Source organism: Miniopterus natalensis, chromosome 2 (assembly GCF_054644295.1).
Source record: "Miniopterus natalensis isolate mMinNat1 chromosome 2, mMinNat1.hap1, whole genome shotgun sequence".
In the NCBI taxonomy this organism is placed as follows: Eukaryota; Metazoa; Chordata; class Mammalia; order Chiroptera; family Miniopteridae; genus Miniopterus; species Miniopterus natalensis.
This window is the reverse complement of record NC_142082.1, coordinates 121588924-121604961: the sequence shown is the minus strand read 5'-3', so window position 1 is coordinate 121604961 and position 16038 is coordinate 121588924. Positions and strand designations below refer to the sequence as shown.

At 34.7% G+C, this 16038-nt stretch overlaps 1 protein-coding gene across 3 annotated transcripts in view; it reads left to right on the top strand.

Moving 5' to 3' along the window:
• NAV3 (neuron navigator 3) overlaps positions 1 to 16038 on the top strand; it is a 314747-nt gene that overhangs the window by 246964 nt on the left and 51745 nt on the right. For all 3 annotated transcript variants that reach the window (XM_087814524.1, XM_016199414.2, XM_016199413.2), the window contains exons 21-22: positions 5528 to 5551; positions 7966 to 8043. In XM_087814524.1, the coding sequence (XP_087670650.1) occupies positions 5528 to 5551; positions 7966 to 8043 (102 nt within the window). The remainder of the gene's footprint in view (positions 1 to 5527; positions 5552 to 7965; positions 8044 to 16038) is intronic.

Genomic DNA, 16038 nt, shown 5'->3' with positions numbered 1-16038 from the left:
GGCTTTGAGATTTATTTTATAATCTTCTGAAATAGAATATGATTTTTAAAACTTCATTTCTTAAGAGAGAAATGCCAATGTGTCAACTTCTTTTCCCAATATGTGAAGTTATATTTTATTTTTGTAAAGGTGAGTTTTCTGTCTGCTTAATATAATTTCATCTTTTTCAAAAAAGATAGACTTTAGGAATTTATTTTTTACAGGAGGGTTTTTTCATGCCTGTGTAAGAGAGAGGTATATTTAGCATTACTGAATTGCACTGAGACTTGAAGGGTAGGAATAATCCTTAATCCTGCACTGAAAGGTTCATAAAAAGTTCACAGCCTTTGCTGTTCGCTGAGCAATTAAGCATCAAGGGAAAAATTGGGGTTTTTAAACTCATTTTTATTAGGTTCAAATGTTATGTCTCTCTTTTTATAAGTTTATCTTAATATTTATTGCTTTACAAAGTTATTCAAAATTAGGTTATCATTAGCAGAGACAGTATTTTTCTTATCATTTCTCCTTTTAATGATTAAAATTGCTAATAGAGCCTAGCCAGGGTGGCTCAGCATTTGAGCATCAACCTATGAACCAGGAGGTCACAGTTTAAATTCCTGGTCAGGCCACATGCCTGGGTTGCAGGCTTGATCCCCAGAAGGGGGCATGTAGGAGGCAGCCGATAGATGATTCTCTCTCATCGCTGTTTCTATCTCTCCCTCCCCCTTCCTCTCTCTGAAATCAATAAAAACATTTTTTAAAATTTCCAATGAAATATATAACTAAAGAAATCACTATTAGTGTTTAGCTAAATCTACTGTGTTAAGCAAATAGATAAAGAAGTGAGAAATGTGAAAATATATTGGAAACGGAATGTGTAAGAGAAATATGTTAAGAGTTAGTGTTCCTCCTGTTGGGCCAGGGCTGCTGCTTTTCAGGGAGGTGTATTCTGACTGAAACCATTGCAGCTGAAGTCTCTATACGGCATGAAAATGCAACATCATTATAATCATATTTTAAATATATACAAACATATACAGAAGCAACATTTGGATAAAAATACCTTTATGAAGCCCAAGAAAGACTCAAGAATAAAAGAGCGTGGATTGAAGAAAAACAGATGGCTAATTAGTATATACCAGAGTCCAGCGGACCTTTCTGTGATAATAAAACTGTTCTATAACTTCACTGTCTAACGCAGTAACCACACGTGGTTATTGGGTATTTAAAGTGTGTCTCGTGTAACAGAGGAACTGAATTTTTAATTGTAATTAATTTAACCTTAAATAAGTATATGTGCCAAGTAGCTGCCATATTGGATAATGCAGGTTTATTGCGAACAAAGGGGGCATATTTAAAAAATGCTAGATATATGATAAAGATACAGATTTATAGATATTGATATAATATGGTATATATATATGTCAAAATAATAAGGGCAATTAGGAAACATAAATGAGAAGTATTGTATTAATAGTACAGTATGAAATGGGAACAGAGATGAAAATAGACTATAAACACATATTTATAGGCCAACATCAGAGATGAATTACGTCCTAGTGTTAAGTGTGAAAAGGATGGGTTAGGTGATCAAGCCACATGACAAGGTGATATTATTAGGAAATTAGGAAATTTAAATAGTTGTATTAGAAATGATGTAAATTATATACTTGAATTAACAAATAACCTATAATAAAACAATTCAAAAATGACTATTTGGAGGACTAATAAAGATAAAAATTAAAGACGATAAGGAGTCATTCTGTCTCTAACTCCCCTTTCCATGCACTGAGACTTAATTGGCAATGGTAAAATATCTGACAGTGCTTTTCAAATATGAAGTGAAAAGGCAGTTTATCATTTTTCATGCCTTTTTAAGGATTCTGGATATAGATTCTATTGATTTGCATTCTTGCCTGACTATATCAGTAATTATTGCTTGACATTAGGCAAGTTGCCAAATTTCTTTGGACTAGACCTGTAAAATAAAACTAGAAAACAACAGACAGATATATTCATAGTTTTTCTGAAATAATTAGAGAAGGCCAGGAATGTTGTATACCATAAATGACAAAACATTGTTAATTGCCTGGTTCTAGGGAGCACCATTTGTGTCATAGTCTATGTAACCGCATCTTTTGAAGTATGCAGTGCACACTAACACTGCTGTGCATGGTGTTCCTAAGTAAAATAATTGGTGTTTAGGGGGAAAATTTCCTTTTTTGCAAGAACGTTCGACACTATCTCTTCTTATCAGGTAAAATACTGCTCTTATTAACATGGGCATAACCCATGTTTACTCTAACACTCTTATTTATGCAATTTATGGAATTACATATTTTGCTTTAAAATATTAAAGCACACTAACAAAGATGGCTTGTTGGAAAGAACCTTTACCTGTAAAATCACCAGTCTAACAAATCCCATTGGAAGAATTCTTTCTTCACATGTAGTTCTATTAAAATCTCTACCAATTATAATTTGGTATAATTTTTCAAATGTATCTGTTTATAAAGTTGTGTAAATCACCTTCTAGAATTCCTGAACTGAAAGGTTCAGGGAGGTTGCAAACTCGTTACAAATGACAGGCCCAGTCTCATCTGCCAAGTTATTACTTTGAGTAAACAGAGTTTGTGTTTGTTTTGTAATCCAAACCAACACTGAAACCTGGAGCTTTGACCTAAAAATAAGTTTTTTAATTCTTTTTAAAAATAACCAGAATATCTAAAATCACTAAGATGAAATTCCTCCAGGGTTACAGTCCCCTGGCATCGCCCCCTTTAGAGACTGGCATGTTTTTTCAGGCAAGTCCAAGCCTCCACCTCCTCTTTTCTTCCTGAAGTTGAGTTTGGGTTGCTATCATTGTACTGTGGATTTCTCATAGGAAAGGAATAATCATCATTATCTATGTATTTATGAAAAGTGAGAGAATAAAAGATAGCCTAGGAAGCTATTCAATTTTATTTTTAGGACCCAGAACCCTTTTTATTCTTTGTAAGCCTGAACCTGCTATGCATTTACATTTTTTATTCTTACAATAGTTTTCTGATTGGCTATATATTAAAAACTTCATTGAACTTGATTTGTACTTGGAATCTAGTTTGTGTTCGTTTAATAAAAGCAAAGGCCATGTTTAGTTCATTGTAGATCTCTTTAGTATTTACTAACACACAGCTAATATTAAAGTAAATATATACTTTTAATTTGTAAGTTTGAATGGATGAATAAATGGCCAATTAATGGCTTATAGAATAAAGAATAATCTCCTATAGTTTTATTTAGGTAAGGTGTTTCATAATGTTTACCATCCTTCAGGACATTGGGCCTGCTTTAAAACCATTGTTTACCATGGCAAGTAATCACATGCTATGCCTAACCCACTGAACAAAATGTAATATTAATATTCTGGCTCATTGCTTCAGCTTTATAGTAACGCCTACCCAGTATTAACAGCCAAGCCTAAGAAAGTAGGCAAATATTAGAGGAAAAGATAATTCTGAGAAGTCTGCAGTGAGAGAAATCATTATGTATAGTATATAGAGAATTAATATATAATAATTAGGCTTATAACTAGTATATGTAACTTATCCATGCATTTTTAATGAAAAAAAAGTGACCATTCCTTGACTATTTACATTGCTTGTTTGGAATACACAAATTATTTACTGAGTATCAGTCTTCTATAATCTTAGCAAGCCTAGAGGCAGGATTTGGGCAGAATAAACTGGCAATAAATATGCAAAGTACTAGGGAAACCAAATAGTCATAGTTAATCGTGCCATATGTCTTATGGCAAACAGCCTGCAGCTGTCTCTTGATTTTATGAAATTTTATTTAAAATTCCTTTCCTACTTATGATTCAAAAACAAACTTATTATGAAACCTTGAAATTACTAAAATTAAAAAGATTTTCACTTAAAAGAACTAAAGTTGAGATGTAAAATATTCGAGCTTTATGTCAGCATTGATTTTTAAAACAATTTTCTTGTAAATGCTAATAGGACTCTACTACTTTACCACTCTTTTATTTAACTACTATATTACTAACTATACTGTATTTTTAAGAGTAAAGAAAATATAGGAAAGAAAAAACTCAAGAGATGCTTACACATAAAAATATCTCCATGTTTAAAATACTTTGTTGTATTTTACATTTTCTGGAGGAAAAGAAGATATAAAAAGTGGCTCAGGTATATCTGCATCAATTAATCAGGCAATATACCCAAAAAGAGATAAGAGATTGTTCTGAGCATTGGATCTGCTCAAAGCAATGAGCAGACTTGTGCTGTTCTTCTATATTTTGCATTCTCCAGCTTTTTCCAGAATGAGAGAGCTTCTCGAATGTAATGGTGCACACAATTCACACTCTGGCACTTTGCAGCCCAGCACAAGGAAGAAAACCAGAGCTGGGAGTCTTCTGCATCTGAAGCCAAAACCCTCAGCCAGCTTTCACAGGCACCCTCATTTGCATAATCTGCATAAACTGAAGATGTTCCTCAGCCCCTTTCATCACCACCTTAACCTGGGACATTTTAGTGTTTTTCTGACTTGTAGCCAAATAAACTTAATTAATGATCATCAGGAAAACTAAAAGAAAATAGAAACTAGAAACCTGATTTCTGTGGTTATCAGTAGAGGCCAGTATTTTCCCTTCAGCTTTATTGGACATTCTTTATGATCTGTAAATCACAGAATAAAATTCTGGCTCCTAAAACTTGGCTGCAGGTCCCTATAATTTTATGGAGTCCATTTCCTACAATCTGAGTTTTAAATTCCAATATTTTTTGGTACGCATTTTTTTTAGAGTATAATTTTAAAACTATTTTGTCTTTGGTCTGGATTTTTGACTAATACTATCTCTCGATTTCATCCTTTGCTTTTAAGGGATATTATATATCCATGAGTCAACTAACCTATATTTTAAAAATACTACATGGCTTATGTATAAATAAATATTCATTTGCAATTCTAAAAGTTCCTGTTCTTACTGTTTTAATTTAATATTATGCATTTTACCATATTCTTATGTTAGATCATAATATTTTTAATAATATATTTTATTTAACACCGTATGTCCAAAAATATCATTTAAACATGGAATTAGTATAAAGCAGTTGTAAAGATATTTTACATTATTTTCTGCGTTAAGTCTTCAAACTCCTGTGTATATTTTTCACTTGTACATCCCAGTTTGAATTAGTCACATTTCAAGTGTTTAACAGCCGTCTGTGGCTAGTTGCTGCTCTTTTGACAGTACAGTTTTATTTTACTTCTTAAATTTATCTTTATCATTGAAAGTAATACAAATGTTCCCATTTTTCCCCCCATTGACCCCCTCCTCTCCGCTCCCACCCCCTCTCCCGCCTTCACCACACTATTGCCTGTGTCATGGGTTATGCATATGTGCATATAAATTCTTTGGTTAATCTTTTCCCTCACCCCCCCCCCTATTTTTAAATACACAGTTTAATCATTTTATTCATACATGTGAAATTAATTGACATTAATTATTTATAATAACTTTTTTTTTGCATTTTCTCTTTTACAGGCTGAAGAAAAAGCTCATTCAGAGGTAAAAAGCTTGTAGCATTTTTATATTTGACTACTCTAGTATAGGTTTATGATGAAATGAGGTTTTCTCCCACTAGAGGGCTCTGTTACAATAGCATAACCTTCCAGCACTGGATACAAATGACCAAAGTAGTTGATAAAAGGTCAAATATTTCTTCTTAAAATAAAATGAAATGCAGCGTTTACAAGCAAATTCTCCTCTCACATTATAGATTGGAGTCTTAGCTAATAAATTATGTCTAGTAGCAAGCACTCATAAAATCTTTGATGGATGATTGAGTGTACAGTCTTTCTATTTTATTAGCCTCTTCTCCCCACTGCCTATAAAACTAACTGCCTAGGATTAAGGAAGCCATTGACTGGAGCCCCAGACCTCCACAACACAAGCTACCGGCACCCCAGTCCATGCCTTCGGTGCCAGGACTTTGCTGCCTGTAACCACCACTTTATGTCTAGTGCGGTATATTGCTCTAATCATACACATTTCAGAAATACACACTTCCTCGCAATCACATACAAATCAGAATTCAGCCTGGAGAGAATATTCCCTTTGTATAAGAGTTGTGCTGGCCAGGAAGAGCAGAAGGACTTTAATTAGGCCTTTATTCAAGGTACAGTAATGACTGTTTGATTGGTTTACACTGAGGCAGTCAGAACCCAGAGAAAATAAATGTCTTGGCAACAGTCTCTACAAAGGAATTCTTTCCTTTGAAGTCGCATTTTTATTAGCCTTTAATGTAAAGTTTGTGATGTACTTCAAAATACTGAAAAAGTATTGATTATACCAATTTCATCTTTGTAATTACTAGACCAAAAAAGTGATTATGGTTTTTTTAAAACCTATTTTATTTGCATTGTATGGACATGGCAAGGTGACTAACGTTGATCATAATATAGCTACCGAAGTATAAAAATGCCACATCTATTTGCCTTATTAGTAATTATCCAGATCTCCTTTTATCATTCATGCCCCACCATGGATCATGGTTTAAAAAAAATAGTTTACAGTACTTTAAGTTTTCCTGGGTTATATTTTAAAGGAAGTGGGATCCTGCAGTAGAGGCTATTCATTTGATAAAGCCTCTTTGAATTGGGTTTAGGAATAAAATGGATTCTCTGATTTCTGAGACTTATTTGTGGCCATCATCTTAGGAATGTTACTCAAAAGTTAACTGGGGCTAGGATGTATCTCTTTTTAAAAAACAAGAGTGAAAAGGAATCGCCTTTGCCCAAATGATAACAATGCCCTCTGTCTCTGCTTCCGGCTTCCAGCTCACTTCTTTATTAGTCTCTCAATGTTGACCACTGTTTCTTCTCCACAAAAGTCTAATGTGAAGGGAGAAAAGAGAAAAGGAGACGTAGCGAACTGTGTCAAGAATTCTCTTTCAAACTGAGACCATATTGCACAAATCCAAATACAACAAAAGGAGAGTAGTTTTTGAAGAAATGAGAATCATCAGGGTAGAATGTTTGACATCTAAATAACTAAAACCCCTTGAGACCAGAAGTTTCCTTGTCAACTTATAAATGTCTTACCTTTCTAGTTCATGGCAGCATGAGACATGCAGGTTAAACTGCGAAAATGCTTAAATTAAAATTTTAAATATATCATATATTCTTATAGTTTTCTGGTACAGTTTTATTCAAGTGTGAACGTAACTGAAAAGGAAAACATTTCAGCATATTTACTTTGTTGTTTATCTAGTTATTTGCACAATAATACTGATTTTTCCCCTTACTTTTAAACTACGGATAATCTATAAAGCCTTTCTGAGTAACTCATTGAATAAAGGGCATTATAATCAAGATTTGGGAAGGCTTCTCTGAGTTTCAGTCATTAAAACTCCAGCCAATAAAATTATTTTCAAATATGGGGTCATTAAATGTTGACTCAGAGACAGCTTTCAGTGACTGCAGGATTTCTGCAGCTCTAAGAAGTCTCCAAATTACGGAAATTTAAAATAAACATGCAAAAAAACACTTGATAGATAAATAACATGGAGTATTTTTCACTCAAAAGACCCAGAAAAAATATGTATATATATATTTAATTTTTTAAAAATACAGATTTTTGCTACCTGAGTTTTATTACTGCAAATTTCTCTAAAGAATCAATAAAGAGCAAACTGATTCTTCAATCAGGCAGGGATGGCAAATGGAACAAGTAAACATGCCTTCACTGGCAGATTTGAGTCCCAGCTTTGAACACAGGCACTTACCCCTCTTCTTATCAGTGGCTTTCATTGTTACTGTGCAGCTAGTATTCACATTTCTTTAATTTTCAGAAATTGGTGCTGATATAGTGGGAGTAGAAGGGGCTAACTATAATGTCTGCTTTGCTTTCTTGGATTGAATTTTAGTTTTAAGTCAAAATCTGCTAGCATATTAAATTGATTTCTTTTTAATTACATTCAGCAAATTCATAAACTTCGGAGAGAGCTGGTTGCATCTCAAGAAAAAGTGGCTACCCTCACATCTCAACTTTCAGCAAATGTAAGTCACTTTTGATTTTTTTGATAGATTAAAACAGATTTTTATATAGTAAACAGGATAATTTTAGTAACACACACTTTAAATGTCAAAAATTATACAAACTTAAGTCACTAAACAGTGGGGCTCATATAAAGGTACATTTCCTGTACAGTGAGTAATAAAATGTAAACCCAAATTCATAAGGATTCATACTGTGGTTAAAATGGCTTTTTGTTTATTGTAAGGCTGGGAGTATTAGCAATAGCGACAAAGGTTATTTCTTTTCTTATTTCTTATTTTTATCACTCCCCATACATAAGACTTTCTCAAGCCAAGTACTATTAGGGATTGATAGTGATTCACTTTGGAAGATAAAAAATTCATGTGCCCTGACTCTTTCAGTGCAATTTATTAGACAATTAGTTAAGCATCCAATTAATTCTAAAAAAATAACTTAGGTCTAAACTTGTGTATCTTAACTATATTCTATCTGAGATATATTTCTCTCAACAAACTTGGTAACCTTGTCGTAGTTTAAGCAGCTGAGAACAGCAAAAATGATGACAATGAAGACCGTCAATTATATTAGCATTTACTGAAGATTTTCAGTGTGCCAGGGAGTACACAGAAGTAGAATAGTAAAGAGCACGTGGCACTGTGCCTAGCCCTAAGGAACATTAGAGTTAGAAACAGCAGTGAGGGGTAAGCAGACTCCTGCTATTTTGCCATATGTCCTGCCACCTTCACTCAACATTAATCTCCTCAGTTCCACTGTGTAGCTTTGGGCCTGTTGCCTGCCTCACCTTTCTATGCTCTCCACTGAATTTTTCTGTCTCCTGGACAGAGCTTGACATAGCAACACTGAGCAGGTGTAGCCCCCCTGGGCATGACTTGAATAAGTGAGATTTTTAAGATGAAAAATTAGGGTTTAATAAAACTTTCACAGTATCTAAGTAAATTATTTCACTCACAATGTATTCATTTTAGCATTGTATTTGAATTTATCCTTTCAAGTTTGTGGGAATCTAATTAATTTTGAATTGATTATATTTATGTTTTAAAGATGTTAGGTGATTCATAAAATTATAGTAGGTTTTAGAGAATTGTTTGGGCAACACTGAAAGAAAGCAGTACTATGTAACCTATATTTTGTGTCTAAGTATAACTCTTTAATGGTTCAATAGCAGTTGTAAATTTTATACAATAAACTACGTGTATGGTGGTATAAAACACTCCTGTGTAGGTTCCTAAATTTGTACCGAAAGGGCATATTACAATGCCAATGCCAAAACACCCTGGGTTGTGTGTATCTGCAAAGAGGAAGGTTCGATGATAGACTCCGTGCATTGAGTAGTCAAGATACTTACGGATGTCCTGAATGATTATTCAGGGTTTTATTTTATTTCAAAATGTCTCTTGTATGGACTTATATATTCAGATATTGCAATAATAAGTGGCTGCTATACATTATGGAATTTGGGTTTTTACACAGTAATTTTTAAACTATTTCCATTTAAAAAGTAATACATGCTTGCCCTGGCCAGTGTTGCTCAGTGGGTTAGAACATTGTTCTAAATACCAAAAGGTTGTGGGTTTGATTCCTCGGGGGCCCATACCTAGGTTGCTGTTTGATACAAAGTTGGGGCATGTATCTCTCTCTCTCCCCCTCCCCCCCTGCTGTCTTTAAAATCAATAAACATTTTCTTGGGTGGGGATAAATAAAAAACTCCTTTTTAGAAAAGTAATGCATGCTTATTTTATTAAAAAGAAAATTTTAGAAATGTTTAATAAAAAAGACATTATTTGTTTTTCCCTCTGATACTCTCATTCCTGTTCATGGTTATTGGTTTCTTGTGTTTCCTTTCAACATTCTTTTATATACCCATGAACATAAATACACAATGCACACTTACAAAGGCTCACACACACACACACACACACACACACACACACACACGGAACCTAATTCTAACATAGGGGAACAGTCCTTGGGGCATCAGCTCTTTGCTTTTGCTTGGAAAGGGAGCCATCATTTTTAAATGATGTTTGCCGTTGGCTACCTAACACTTCTGCCCCAGCCCTGCATGCCACACTGTCTTCACAGTGTTTTCATGACTTCGGAGTATGTATCTCAGCTGGCATTGATCTGACCATCAAAAGGTAAAATTGGTGGTTGTGCTGAAAAGGCAAACTCACTGTTTTTATGTATAAAGCACAGGTATACAAAGGGTATATAAGCAGGTATCTAGCATACCTGTGGCAGTAAAATGGCATGGAGAAAGGGGGTAATTAGGAAAAAAAAATATCTATACTCTCTTCCTAGAGGGCAATAATGAAAAAAATGTAAGAAACACAGATTTAGACGAAGCGGTGCCAAATAGATGATTTTGTTTAAAAAGTCTAGCCTTAGAGAAAAAGTCCAAAGATTTCCAGCTTCCCTAATGTATATCTATATTATCACTAGTAGTACAATTTTACACATGTATAGGAGCTTAAAATATATCCTATTTTGCATGATCTTTTTTTTTTACACCATAAAGCATTTTAGAAATCTTCTCATATCACCTTAGATCTACACGTAAAAACCTACACATAGCAGATTTATTTTTTAATAATGGAAAAAGAAAATGGAAATAACCAAAGTATCCCTTAATAGGCCCATGTATAAACAACTTGATGTATCCATATCATGGACTGCTACACAGCAGTAAAAAGAATGAACCTTTGCTACACACAACTTGGGTGGATATCTCCAAGTTCACTCTAAGCTGAGTGGAAAAGCTCAATTTCAAAAGGTCACATTCTATATATAATTCCATCTGTATAACATTCTAAGGACAAAATTACAGAAATGAACAGGAGCTTAATGGTTGCCAAGGGTTAGGGGCGGTGGTCACCTTTCTCCCTGAGAGGTGGGTGTAGCTGTAAAAGTATATAAATGAGAGCTTTGTGGTGAAGAAATAGTTTTGTATCTTGATTGAGATGGTTATTTCATATGTGAATCTACATATTTGTATCCATATTGAATCCCTGGTTTTGATATTTCACTATAATTATGTAAGGTGTAACCATTGGGAAACTGGGTGAAAGGTGCTCAGGTCCTCTTAATACTCTCTGTGCACCTTCTTGTGAATCTATAATTATTTCAAATTAGAAAAATAAAAAAGAACACTGAAAGATCTACCACAATTTTTTAAAGAGATGTGTAGTTTCTAATTTCTTACCTATTTCAACCTTATTTCACCATATAGTGCTTCTTTACGTTGTGGTGATATGCATTGTGAAAGTTTATTACCATCGTATCCATTTATTGCTGAAAATGACAAAAGATGAAAGAGAAAAAAATTCAGGTAGTGAAGATACACATTATTGTCTATTCTTCTACAAAGAAGTTTATTAAAATTCACTGTTTATGTAAATATCTCAGTAGCTGAGAACTTGTGTGAATGAGTGCATCTATAAATGTTTATAAAATAATTTGAATGTCAATCCTATGTTGAACATTGTAATAGTATCATTATAATTACAAAGAATGGAGTCTTGCATATTTATGTCCATTTGTATTTTTAAGGATATAATCTCCTTTATACATTCAGAAATCTGAATTATTCACAAGTTACCTCTCTACTACAAATCAGGTTGAACTTTAGCATTTGGTTTATTAAAATGTCACTTTAGATGCCCTAGACCATAATAGCCATGAAAGGATTTAGTTAATGCTCAAATTTTCCTCGGTTCTAAGAACTACTGCATTGAAATTTCATTCAGTGTGTTTTACTTCACTGCCCCTGAGTTAATATCCATTGATGTAAGTAATAGATACATATATTTTTAACATATGTGCACAGAAGTTAAATTAATCATAAAACTGAATAAAATTATTTCTGAAAAGAATTTCTTCAACATAAGTTAAAAAAAATTAAATCTTGTGTAGTTTCCATTTGAACTTAGAGATAAGCCTTTTATTTATTCATTTATTCAGACTACAAGTAAACATTGTTTCCTGAATTTGGGGTGTGTTTCATATTTGATGTATCACGTGCTTGAACCTGGCACGATTACATTTATATGGATCCACATAGTAATCCATGTTTTACTGTTTAAACTTGAAACTTCCATGCTTCTCACTCAGATGCTTTCTGAGCCCTTTGTTAAAGGGGCGGTGGTCAGGCAGAAAGGTATCCAGCGAGCTCACCTCTCGGTTGACTGGCAGAGTCTCGCCTCCATTCAGCAGAACGGGCACTGAGCCCCCCGCCCACTGCAGACGTTCCCTGAACAGAGCTGCAGAAAGCCCTGGGAAGAGTCTTTGTGAAGCTCTTCCGCTAGGATGTCCTTAGAAGGCAGAGAGGGCATGCTGGCAAGTGCTATTGCCTGGCCTTCCCTGAATCAGTACCCCACCAGGGAACAGAGAGCGAGCAGGAGCCCCAGCAGCCGAGGCAGCTGTGGATGTGTGGTCACCCCTGACGGCCAGCCCGCGGCCCTCCCGCCTCTCACCCACACCGCCGTGCAGCCAAGTCAGGTGGGAGGCGTTTGTTTGTGCTTTAATACATGTTCTTGCACATCTCAGCCCTCAGATAATTTGGAAATAAGCACTAAGGCTGGTTATTACTACCATTTTTCGAAGGCATCTCTGAAAGCACTTTCTTTTGCCTTTTCAGCATGTAAGCCTTTTAAACAATAATCTCTCAGGTATTATTTTGTTTTAGGATTGTGTCTCATTTCTTTGCTCTATTTCATAATTTTGTATAATCCGGCCGTTACTCTTGCTTTTCTGCATCTCCTTTAAGAGAAAACTATTTTGCACATATTAACTACGACAGACGGTGAAGAGCCAATTATGTACAGTAAAAGAAATGTGATACCGTGTTTATGATAGTTTCAGAATCATTTTTAGTTCATCTAACTATGGATTTTCAAATGTAAAGTCATATCCATCATTCTTTTCATCCTCATATTAATATATGTACAGAGTATTTTTATTTGGTTGACAGGCTGTCACTGAATTCTAAATGAACAAATGCAATATAGGGATTCTTCATAATGATATTTCATCTCATTATTTAGTAGCACAATAATTCTCTTTGCATGCCTATTCAGATTATATTGTGTGGTTTCAAAACTAAAAATAGTGTGTGTTAATATTTTCCCTTAACTAATATTCAGCCTTGTCTAATTTACTACCTTGACAGACTCCACCAAACACAAGTTGGAACATATTCATCATCATATTGATACAGTTTTACTCTGGCTTGAAAATTATGCAACTGTTAAAAGCCAGAACCAAGTAAACTATGATTAACAGCCCTCCCAAAAATCCACAGTTTTTTAAAAAGTCATCATTTTATGAAGTTTTTCAGACAAGATGTATTATCCTATAGTTTGATCAGTTTTATTTTCCATTTTCTCTCCATTATGGTGAAAAAAATGATCCCTGGTAGAAATAGTTTCCCTTATTTGCTTCTGGTACTCCCTTTCCATGAACCCGATTGGTGAGAAATTTAACCTTTCATTACCTTCAAAGTAACAAAGTTAATCTGATAAACTAAGCCAAAGCAACATAAATTTAAAGCAATATTTCACTAACATATTTTTAACGTATTTTTCATTGAGAACAATGTGACTCGAATTAAAATGTTCCTTTGTAACCAGTTTTCTTGTGAAAATGCAGAGCAATTTTCCAAAGACTGAAAACTGACATTCTCGTGGGGAATATTTTGTATTTAATAACTCACAACTACAAAACATAAGCAATGTATTTGTACAGTATATTCTTCACAGCCTTGCTTGCTTTGTCATGTTTTTAACACCCATTGAACTGATAAAATATGCACAGAAAAGTATAGGAATTTTCTTCAAGTTTGTATATGCAAGGACTTACAGTCCAACAATTAAAACGTACAATTCTTTGGGAGAATTAAAACTTTGCAATATTAAGCAGAATCTTGCATTTCTTTTAGTAAATGTTAACAAAGATATTCTGCCAGAATTTTCAGTATTTTAAAATAAAACAAGCAATTCTAGCTTTAGGGTATAGTAACCCATTGTCAGGTCATAGTGGGATTATTTCTAATAGTCTAAACTGAAATCAGCACAAATGGTTATCATGGCCAAATATATTATAAATTACACAAAGCAACACTTTACAGCAAAATCTAACTCCTGCTATACAGCACAGGGATGAATGTGAAAAGCAGGATGTTAAGGAAAAGATAGCAGTCATACACAGAAATCCTGCCATTTGATTCCGCTTGAATGTTTTCATAATAGGCAAAGCTAAAACATAATTTTTAGGGCTGTAAGCTTATGTAGCAAAACTATAAAGAAGCAAGAAATAACTACTACAACTGTTACAATAGTGCTCATCTTTGGGGAAAGGAGAGGAGATGTAGTGGGGGAGGGGCAAGGGAGGGCCCCTAGGGTCTTCCAGTGCCCTATTTCTTGACTGGGCTGGTGCGTGCATGAATGTTTACTATGTGATAAACCAGTGAGCTACATATTTTCATTTTGTTCACTTTTATATGTATTTTTACAATAAAAAAAACGCACAGGTTAAGTATAGGAGAAAGTGGGCCATGACCTTATGTTAATTTCTGAGGGTACTAAGTCTGATGTAGTAACATTCTTTGTCAATGAAATCATTTTAAACTGAAAGATAATATTCCTTTAAAAAAAACAAAAACAGTGTTATTTATCCTTCCCTGACCAGTACCGCTCAGTTGGTTGGAGCGTCATCCTGTGCACCAAAAGGTTGAAGGTTCAGTCCCCTGTTGGGGCTCATGTGAGAGGCAACGGATGGATGTTTCTCTTTCACATGGATGTCTCTCTCTCTCTCTTTCTCTTGCTCCCGCTCCCCCTCCTCTCTCTGAAATAAATTTTTTAAACTGTTATTTATCCCATTAAATCTGCTAACAAACCTTTGAGTGTAATTCTCAAGATGTGTGCGTGTATGAGAGGAAGGGAAGGGGGAAAGCAGGAGGAGGGAGTCGAAAAAGACTAGATAGAGTCGTACTGATAGACTTACGATCAAAAGACGGGGCCTTCTCTACAAGTTACCTTGCTCTCTGCACTAGTGTCAGGAAAAGAAAGGCCACCCAGCAAAAACTTAGAGCTTGAAACAAAGACACCTTTGTATCATGATGCTAATGGAAGGGACTTGTACATTCTTGCTGTTGCCAATAATGGAATAAACTCCTAGCTGCCACTAGAGCTGCCATAAACTTGTAGTGCCCTAACTCTTGGACCCCCAGCGATCCACTCGATAGTAGGCACCTCAGCCTTTCAGCTCTGCTACAGTTACAAGGTGATGCGTTTTGAGTCCTCTCTCGTTTTCCCCTCAAAAAATTAATCTTTGGCCAAGGATTGCCAAACTGTTACCCACACATAGTTTATTATAGATGTAGGTTACATCCTTTTAAGGTTGATCAGTTTGAGATCACATACCTGGATTTCTGCCTCCAGCCACCGTGTAAGAATGCAGCACGTCCTCACGCTTAATATTTTGTGGGTCAAGCTATTGCAAAATGGCATGTTAATAAAAACTGGCCTATTTTAGAGCTATAATTAGATTGCCCAATACTTCATCATAAGACTCACAGCGATCTGCTGCGATAGGTATAATTCTCTGAGATTTAAAATAAAACCGCAGAGCCAGAAAATTAATGTGAAATAAAATAGGACCAATTATTATTTCTCGCTGGCCTACCTATACTTCCTTAGTTGAAGGGAATAAAGTAGAAATAAAAGCCCTTTTATTGAAAAGAATTTGGAAAGTGAAGACAACTCTTTTCGATTCAGTTCTTTGTAAGTAGACAAAGGAAAGATAATGGTATAGCTTTCAGCAGATGTCTGACACTTGAAGGAGGTGTCATGAGAGTCAAGGAGTTAACAGTATCTTCAGAGGTCACAGTGCAGATATAAAGATGAACATTTGCCCATTGACTATCGCTCTGACCTCCACTTGGGATTTACGTCTAAAAATGTGGCAACTCAGAACTCTTTTCAGCATTTTACATGTCA